Source organism: Coptis chinensis, chromosome 2 (assembly GCF_015680905.1).
Source record: "Coptis chinensis isolate HL-2020 chromosome 2, ASM1568090v1, whole genome shotgun sequence".
NCBI classification, from domain to species: domain Eukaryota; kingdom Viridiplantae; phylum Streptophyta; class Magnoliopsida; order Ranunculales; family Ranunculaceae; genus Coptis; species Coptis chinensis.
Genome location: NC_141457.1, coordinates 67984171 through 67993840, shown reverse-complemented (window position 1 = coordinate 67993840; position 9670 = coordinate 67984171). Strand labels below are relative to the sequence as shown.

The 9670-nt window shown below is 36.3% G+C and overlaps 1 protein-coding gene, 2 long non-coding RNA genes and 1 other non-coding gene across 5 annotated transcripts; 2 read left to right on the top strand and 2 right to left on the bottom strand.

The window, feature by feature from the left end:
* Positions 1–342: 342 nt before the first annotated feature.
* On the bottom strand, positions 343–3357 carry LOC147517348 (uncharacterized). Its single transcript, XM_086589597.1, has 3 exons — positions 2111–3357; positions 1371–1876; positions 343–914 (listed from the first exon to the last, which is right to left on the bottom strand). The coding sequence occupies exons 1-3, from the start codon at positions 2832–2834 to the stop codon at positions 876–878; spliced, it is 1269 nt and encodes a 422-aa protein (XP_086445723.1). The 5' UTR covers positions 2835–3357; the 3' UTR covers positions 343–875.
* Positions 423–618, top strand: LOC147517349 (U2 spliceosomal RNA). The gene has a single exon (XR_015214517.1). It is a non-coding gene; the product is annotated as a U2 spliceosomal RNA (small nuclear RNA).
* A 349-nt stretch (positions 3358–3706) lies between the features above and the next one.
* Positions 3707–6728, top strand: LOC147517347 (uncharacterized). 2 transcript variants are annotated; one of them, XR_015211420.1, is made up of 4 exons: positions 3707–3955; positions 4019–4119; positions 4373–4502; positions 6451–6728. It is a non-coding gene; the product is annotated as an uncharacterized LOC147517347 (long non-coding RNA). The 2 variants fall into 2 exon arrangements; XR_015211419.1 differs by lacking the exon at positions 6451–6728 and having other exon boundaries at positions 3710–3955; positions 4373–4977.
* A 538-nt stretch (positions 6729–7266) lies between these two features.
* On the bottom strand, positions 7267–9230 carry LOC147517346 (uncharacterized). Its single transcript, XR_015211418.1, has 2 exons — positions 8053–9230; positions 7267–7605 (listed from the first exon to the last, which is right to left on the bottom strand). It is a non-coding gene; the product is annotated as an uncharacterized LOC147517346 (long non-coding RNA).
* Positions 9231–9670: the final 440 nt, after the last annotated feature.

The following is a 9670-nucleotide window of genomic DNA, read 5'->3' as shown; positions in this document are numbered from 1 at the left end:
TTTTCCTTTGGTGGTCAAGATAAAATTTATGGTGGTGTTTAACTCATCTCAATCTGCATTTGTTGAATGTTCAAACCAATCTAAAACATTATTATCTGAAAGCAACTCATTTGATGGGAGAAAAGTACTTGTCAAACGCATATATATTGCTCATGTTTTGTGTATGTGCCAATGTTGCAACCGATTAGCTAACGTTTATGTGGACATGATATGTTTGCGTCTTAACCTTGGATTCAAATCATTCTCAGGATTTTAGCTACAGCTTCAACCTTTTGACCATTCTATACGGTTGGCTACCTTCCCCGTTAATGTCAGGGGCCCAATGTTAGCTGTATACATTGGTTTAGACCCATATCTCTTAATTCATATATGTATTGAAGGACCAGCTGGTATACAATCAGACCTTAGCCAATAAACAACTCATACCTTTCTCGGCCTTTTGGCTAAGATCAAGTGTAGTATCAGGTCTTATCAGTTTAATATCTGATATGTGAGGAAATGCTTCACACGATATTAAATTAATTTTTGACTTGGGGAGGTCTGCTACAATAGCTTGCTATTGAGATCTTCAAGAGTAGACCATGCGTTGCACTGCTGCTAGGGCCTGGCTCGCCCTACCAAATCAATGGAAAATTTCTCGCTGGAAATGAAGCTTGGAAATTCTGGTATGACAAAGCTTATCTTCTTTTACACCAATGGCGCTGAAAATGAAGCTTGGAATTCTGATATGACAAAGCTTATCTTCTTTTACACCAATGGTAGGAAGGAAGCAGCAACCAATATAGTGCTCTGAAAGCTAACTTTGGCCCCTCTCGAGTTTCTTTTGACTTAAAACATTGTGATCAATTAAAGCTTGACCAAAGTACCAAAGTTTCTCACGTTTTCTTTGTTAACAATTGTTGTTCTATGCCCTCCTGTAGATAAATCGTAAACAAAACTCAAGTTAGGCTATATGATCATAATGAAAAACTTTAAATTGCTCGTGCAAATGAGATATGAAAAGAAATCATTTTGTCCCAAATCTCGTAATGCTAATATGGATAGTTAGAGCAGTTGTCTTTTTGAAGAACATCTGCAATTTTCTGTGTACTGGGACTAGACTGCCTACGTTCATATATACATATGGATCACCCTCTCTTTGTCTCTAGATATTGAAGTGAGTTGTTCACAATATAATTACGAGTTGTTATATAAACTGTTGAACTGTCCAATTTTGTTGGACCAGCCTGATCAATCATTCCCATCAGGCACCCATCCTATATAACACACCATTCTTATTCACATATTTCTCAACCATTTGAATCAGAAAAATCCATAAAGCTATAAGAATAAAGTCATGATTAGCTGTAATACTTGGTAAAGATGGATACCTTTTTCTTTTCCAAGATCTCCAAAGCCGTAGAGTTTTCTTTGTTTCTCACCATTTTGTTCACTCTATTATCATTGATGAAATCTTCAACGTTCAAAGACTTGTATGCAGCTAGATGAAAAGGAGTGTTCCCATCATTATCTTGCTCATTGATTAGACTTTCAACCGTATGTGGTGTTCTGAAAATTCGTTTAATCACATGTTGTTGTTCAAACTCAACAGCAATGTGAAGAATATTCTTGCCGCTATTATCAGGTAACTCCCAAACATCTGGGCAGTATTGACTGATATTAACCATTATTGCTAAGTTCCCTTTCCTTGAAGCAATATGGAGAGCTGTTGTGCCATCTTTAGCAGCAAGATATCCAATCGACCTATTCAAGTGTAATAGTCTAGAAATTATGTAAACACTGTCGTTGGCGACAGCATAGTGAAGCGGAGTCCACCCCTTTTCGTCGACATCTTTGACCAGACCTGGCTTCTTGTCAAGTAGCATCTTTGTGATATCTGAAGAATATGCCATTTTGTCAGGAACTTACCCTTAGATATGTAGAGTGCAGAATAAATACATTACTGTTAATGTGTTACAAAGCATAGAGTTGCTCTAGTTCACCCTGAAATATATACTATACTTTTCTTTCCGAAAGACCAGGTAAAATTGATAACCAATGTAATTGCATTAAAGAGCTAATATGTGTAAGAAAATGAAATGGCTACTAACAGAAGTGAATTTGAAATTACCCGAGTCATTGCGTATCACAGCAGCATGCAAAGCAGTCCTACCACTAGGTCCACCGTGAGCTGAACAAAGACAGGTCGCTAGAATTAGCCTGGTAACGTCACAATATCCCTTCTCTACGGCCAAATAAAGAGGTGTCTTCCCAGATTTATTGGCACCATATTCGTGCATTGGGTCTGCTGCTGTCAACAGTTTCACTACATTCGCATGGTGATTTTGCACAGCTTCGTGCAAGGCCGTATCCATCTCCTTATTAGCCATCCTTAACAGTTTTTTATGGACATCTTCATGAATTAAAATTTTGACTATCTCAGAGAGTCCATTCCTTGCTGCTATATGTAGTGCAGTGTCCATCTCCTTATTAACCATCCCCAAAAGAAGATGCTTGGGATACTTGTCAACTTCTCCGGTTTCGTAGTCCTTTTGCTGTTCATCTACCACGTCCGGTGCTCCATCACAATTGATAAGAAACTCAACAATCGCAACCGATGCTGCTGTTACCGCTGTATGTAGTGCAGTTTCTCCTTTCATGTTTTGATGGAGCAATAGTGATGGACATTTATTGTAAATCACTTCCACAAAATCCTTTCTTCGATACTGCACTGCAACATGAATAGCTGTGTTTCCCCTACAAGTGGTCTCTCTAAGGAGAAGATCCTCTGAAACAATTTCCTTGAGTTTAGCAATGTCTCCTGTCTGTATGCATCTATATAGCTCAAAATCCATTGTTTTTGCTACAATAATTGATTCCTTTTTGTTTCTGGCTTTGTGCTTGTTGAATAATGAACCGAAGTTTAGACTTGAGATATATATATATACCACAGCATCTCATTTGAATCAAAAGTTCTGGATGGTATGACTCGAAGAAATTCAACACCTTTTCGCTTATGTCAGTCTTATTAATATCGCCGAATGTATTGGTACTATGTTAGTTGCACATCAGTAATAAAGTCGACTACGTGATTACTAGTGCGTTCACACTTGCAAATTTATCCAGATGCAAATGAGAGAATTTAAGTTGTGAAATGTTAAAGCTAATAATAACTGACTGCGCAGGCAAGGCATCAGCTTACTATAGAGCAAGATCAAGAGTAAAGATCAAATTTGGTGAAGAAAAGCAGTCCACAAAGCTATTATTACTTTCTGTAGTTCAGTAAACTGTTGATAATAAAATCAGTCCAAAAAGCTAATATGCTGTAAAAATAGATTATAATCCCAGAGGAAATTCATTTTATTTTTCAAAACCAAAAAAAAACGTCAAGCCTTTACTAGTTCCTTTGTTCAAGTAGGTCAATCTATCTCCAAGAATCCAAATCAAGAAATTTGACCAACGCGTTCTGGTTGAAATGTTGAATGAACTAACAGACTAGTTGAACAAGAAAAACTATAATAGGATTATCGAAAAAAAAAAACTATAATAGGATTTCGTACACGTGTGAATCCACTAGTTGCCTTTCAATGTCCTGTGCTTTTAAACGAATCTATGAGCAACACAAAAAATAGAAAGGCTAAGGTTGTTTGATGGGGCGCGACTACAACACATGGTCCAGCACAAAAAACAGAGTTGCAAAGTCATCTCTTATTGGCTAGACTCGAATGAAGTGGCCAAAAAAATAAAAGAATGAAATAACACCAGAAACCGCGAGAAAATAAACAAATTCTTCTTTTCTTGTTTTTCTCTCCTCATTTCTCCAGTAAAATCAAACCCAAAATTTCCACCCTAAAATCAAACCCAGCTAAGTTGACACCAAGCAAAACTACCCATCTCACATTCGTTGTTCCCGTCTTCAAAACAAGTCAAATGTGATAAAGATCAAGTCTTTAGACTCTCAAAGACGTGTCACTAGGTAAATTGATTTGTTGAGATTTCGTTTGTTAATTTGATCTAATTGATTGATTGGTTGATGTAGTGTCGACAAAGAACATCCCGTTTGTTGGTTAACTGCAAGAACCAGAGAAATAATAATAAGCCTTGCTGTATCAAATATTGCCAACAATGCCTCTTGAATAGGTTTGATTCCAACTTCATTTTTTTTTTTTCATTTCTTTGTTGCGAGATTTGTTTCGATTTATTTACATTCTATCATAAAGATATGGAGAGGAAGTAGAAGAAGTGGTGTTGTTGAATGAATGGAAATGCCCTAAATGTAGAGACATTTGTAATTCTAGTTGTTGCATGTAAGTAGTCCTTGTTATTTTTTTTTTACCCAAGCAGAATTAAATTTTAATGTGTAGTGACAATGTATGTGTTTCTTCTTATATAGGAAGAAGAAAGGACAAAAACCTATTAGAATACTTGTGCATACGAGAAAACCATTAAGAAGCGCCGTCATCCATATGAGAAGGAGTGTTTGGATGCAGAACTGAAGTTTGTTGGAGAGTATGGGCTTCGATGTAAGTAGGGGTGACTTCGGATTAGGGGTGGGCAATGGGCCGGGTCAGGCTAGCCCAGCCCTAAACATTTAAAAGACCTTCAGATATTAAAGTCGGGTCGACTTGGCCCTAAAGTCAGCATAGGGTCGGGTCGGGCCGGGTCACAAGTCTAAATCTCAAGTCCTGACCCTACCCTAAACCCTCTTTAAAGGCTTTAGGGCCGGGTTTAGAGTCGGGTTTTAGGGCCGGGCCTATATACTTTCTTCTTTTTACAAATGTCATTTTTCAGACAAAGGTTGTTTTTTTTGTTTCTGTGTTACAAATGTCTGCTATGTATTTCGCTTTAATGGTGTGAACGGAAACCTTTAGTTCTAGACTTGGCTTGGATGTGAATAAAAATATAATTTATAAGAAGTAAGTGGGAAAATAAATTGAGAATAATAAGTTCTAGACTTTAATTTGATGATCAAAGGAATAAAGTCTTATTTTTTTATTAGGCTAGTGCTCATTGTTCTTCATGGCTGCTAGATAGGTTGACAAGTTTTTGTTATATAAGACAAGTTATTGGAAGTACCATTGGGTGTAAGTGATAAATTACAAAGGACAATGTTATTTTAATCTAAAATATTTAACAAAGAGTTGGACAATTATGGTACGTGTATTTATAATGAAAATGTGAAACTATAACTAGGGCTTGGTTAGAGCTGAATTAGGGTCAGGCCTATGTTTCAGAACCTTAGCCCTAGCCCTGCCCTAGAAGGCCTTAGGGTCGGGTCGGCCTTGCCCTAAACTCTATGAGGGCTTTAGTTGTGAGGATTTTATAGGGCTTAGGGCCGGGTTAGGGTCGTTAGGGCCAAATTCCCACCCCTACTTCGGATCGGATCAGATCAGATAAAGGGCTTTCGGAAAAAATTCCAATTTTTTTCGGATGACAATATCCTTTCCAAATCCGATCCAATTATCTTTCGGATGGCAATTTTTTTCGAAAAATCGGAAAATTTTTGGAAATTTTAGAATCTGCAAAATACGGAAATAAATCGGAAATTTGAATTATATAATCAGATTCTCTTTTAGGATAACCATTTTTTATCCAGTTAATAAATTCATTTAGTAATCATTTTGAAATGTATTAATTCAGTAAACAACTTAGACTTTTTAACACGTTCATTCAGCAAGTTTTTTCTTCATGTTAATGCATTAATTCAGTAAATAGGAAGATAGGATGGAGAAATTGAGACATGTACTAGAATGACAATATTGATTTCTTAAAGTTGTGAGAAAGACAATGTTCTATTACTCTAGGGTTTTTATTTAGTTTGTAAATTATCTATAGTTTTAATTTAGTCACTATATGAAATAGATCGCTATATGTTAAAAATTCAAAAATTAATCGGAAATCAGATCGGATCGGATTTTGAAAACACATCCAATTCCGATCCAATTATTTTTTGGAAAAATCGGATATTGGAATTTCGGATATTGGAACACAAATACCATTGCCAAATTCGGAAAAATATCGGATCGGAATTCGGAAAAATTAGGTTTTCAAAAAAAAAAAAAAGTGGCACCCCTAGATGTAAGAGAGAACTCTGGAAGGTTCAGTATGTCCTCAGTCGCATTCACTGATGTTGGAGAGACTAGTGAGGTTGCATGTATTGCTTGAAAGATATGAGTACAGAGAACTTGTTTCTATGCCTGCGAAAGCTTCTTTAAGGACATTAGTTAATGGGGATGCCCTGGAAGTAACAGAGGATTATAATGCCAAGGGGGTACTTGGTATCAATGGAGTTCAGATTACTGCACTGGATATTCTGTTGTCTTGTCGAAGGAGTTTGTGATTCATGGGATTTCTCGACCCTTTAAAATGGCGAAGCTTTCTAGCACAATGAGTTAGGAGCATTTCAAATCAATGGAGTACGTGGTGTTGCTGCTATTTTCAACTTGCTCTCTATCTTTTACTTGTTTGCAGGTTCCATGGTGTCCAGTTCAGATGAAGTTCTGGTGTGGGAAAGAAGGGCCTTTTGCAACATGCTTCCGGTGTGGGAAAGAAGTTGGTCGAGTTTTGACTACAAGTTCGCCGAGTTAAGGATAGTTATACAAAACCGAAGTTAAATGCGATCTTTGTATATGACTAGTAGAAAGAAGTTGAGTTATTTCTGTCTGTTACCTATTTATGATCTTTGTAACAGTTCACAACTAATGGTTTTCACTTAATGATCTTTGGGATATGATTATGTTTTCACTTAATGGTTTCTAACTTCTAATGTGAATACGCTGTTTTTAGTTTCTTGTCCTGGTTGTTTCTTGTAGCTCTTAAGACAGTTTGTAGTTTTCTATTCTTTAACTCGTTTTTAGCACACATTATTCACATTGTGTTTCTGATTTGATTTGATTAATAAGTTTTCTCTGCAAGTCCAGAGAATTCCCTCTCTGCAACTAGAACTGACACTGTTGGAATTCGAGTTAGTGTGCGGAACTGACTCGTTTTTAGCACACATTATTCACATTGTGTTTCTCTGCAACTTTGACAACATAAAGAATTGGAGTTGCTCTTTGGACGAGGCCTTTCAAACTTGCGGTTAGGCAGCCTTTCAAAAAGAGTCCCCTTATACTCCTTATAGAGTCTGATTTCCGCTTTCATCCATTATCTTCGGATATATACTTAAAACATTCAATTTCAGCACAACAACGTACACTAGCTGAGCTGTTGAAGTTTACCCTATATGCAGGGACGTAGAGCATCCAGACTTAGTGTTCGCATTGGAAGTTTTAAATAATAAGAATCTAACAGTAGAATCTCAAATGGATTAAAAAGTTGGATAATATCCAAATTTGGTTAATGAAGATTGTGCAACAACCCAACAAATTTTGTTCGTAATACAAGTACATAAAGACTTAACCTCATAACATACAATATCTAATAAGTTTTCTCAAGCACAAGCGTAACCACCTTCACATCATATCAGAAGAGTTCATAGAAAATTGGTTTCTGGTGACTCGTAACATGTCTTCTACTCTCCCAAGTTCACATCTAGCAGCTATGCACGCAATTCTCAGCTGCAACAGCACTTCTCAGCTGATAAACTCCTAGTTTGATCAATGTTTCTTGAAAATTCCCAATGTACTGCAAAAGATAGGCCAAGTGAGATCAAAATTTCATAATCCACAAGCTATATGTACTATTACAGTATCACATAAGAACATTTTTCTTGCAATGCTAAAGTCATAGCAAGTATAGTTTATATTACAACAATACTTCCAAGTTAGGTGAAAGAAGACAGATATCAAGATAGATTGCAATAATTATGTGTATGAGCATATTTAATATCCAAAAGGAGGTGTATGAGAAAGTCTCCTAGCTCATGAGAAATGATTGCAGCACCATGGTTTAAGAAACTATTCTATGTTCATTAATCGAATTATCATTAAAATCCATAAATTGAATTATCATTAAAATCCTCGCCAATTCCGGACACATTGACTCAGGACGCATCGTACGCCTGGAAAAAAAACACAACTCAATCAATCAATATATAAAAATAAAACTTAAGTATGTTAAAACTTGACTGACCTTTACGTCGAGGGAAAGTTGGTGATCAAGTTTAGCTTTAGTAGTATCGTAGTAAGCAGAACCACCACCTGAATTCTTGATTTTGCGTAAATGAAGTGAATAATTATACCCATCATCTGGAAACCCAAGTTTTCAAATCTCTTTCCTAATAAGATGAACTCAGAACGACTGCCATACAAAGATGTCATACAATGAAGCCAAGCCAGTGCAACAACATTCAAACCAAAAGCTACATCCAAAACAACTGAAGTCGAGCACTCCTCCACAATTTCCACCAGAAACTCCAACTTAGGATAACTCATCATCGACAACGCCACATGAGATAATAAAAAATTCCTCCCTTTCACACCCAATACACCATAATCATTACATAGTTTCACTCCATCTACCATCAAGTAATAACACATCTAACACTTTTAAATCCAATCTTCAATCTAAGACAATAACACCTTAGCCAGCCACTTGATAATACACAAAACCACTAAGAGAATATAGACCAACAACAATTTAAATATTAACATTCCGATTAAGTGAAATTTTTTCAATTCTTCAGTGATATTCGATGACAACGAGCTTCCGCAATTTTTTTTATTATCCGCCCACTTAAAAAAAACTACATCTCTTATCGTCAAGAAAGCATTCCGAATTTTTTTCGCAAACTGAAAAAAGTCGTACAGGATTCTTTGTAGTTCCCGAGATTCTCTTAAAAACTTCCAACAGAAAAAGGTCATCCAGAATTCTTTGTGGTTCCCAGGAAAAACTTAAAAAATATCAAAATACACAAATGATCAAATTTCACCTCATTTATTGATTTTGGGTTTAATTTTTTACGCAAATTTCTCAAATCTCTATAGTTTCTCTATAGTTTGATTTTTCGGTTTGATTTCTATGTAGTGAGTACTGAGGGAGGGACGAGACTATCGTTTTGTTTCTAAACAGTTCAACTGACTCAAAATACATATGATTTATCAAATAATACCTCTCTCAAGTTCTAAAGTTCGTTAATTTGGAGCGAAAAAAGCAGCCTGATTTTACCGGAGAAATGAGGAGAGAGAAACGAGAAGAGAAGAATTTATTTATTTTATCAAAAATGGTGGGCTGATATGATGACGTGCGCAACACATGGGATCTTGTCCCCTTGCTAATTGTTTAGAGTTTAGACTCTAGAAGCTGCGCTTAAGAAGACCGGCCGAGATATGGTAATGGTATGGTAAAAGTCTAAAACACGTCCACATTCGTACAACAGCCATTCTAAAACCTGAAAAGCTAAGTTTATTTGCATCTTCAATAGGAATTTCTGCTGTAGAACCACCTACCAAGTACCTCAACTACCCCTGTTCTAGTACCAGAAAATATTCCAAATATGTAGGATACCAAAAAGGTAAACATAGCCCTAACGGGAGTCGGAACAAGTGCAAGTAAAAGCTGAACGTAGCCTTATATTCTTCTCATTTTTTCCAATTGTAGGTTAAGAACTCAATCTCAGGAAAAGGAAGACTAAGAAAAAATAGAGTAGAGGTTCCACTACATTTTTATTTTCCATTTTTGATAGAAAATTACTGGGTGATGTTCACAGCCGTCACAAGTTACACATACCAGCGCCAAGAGCATTGACACT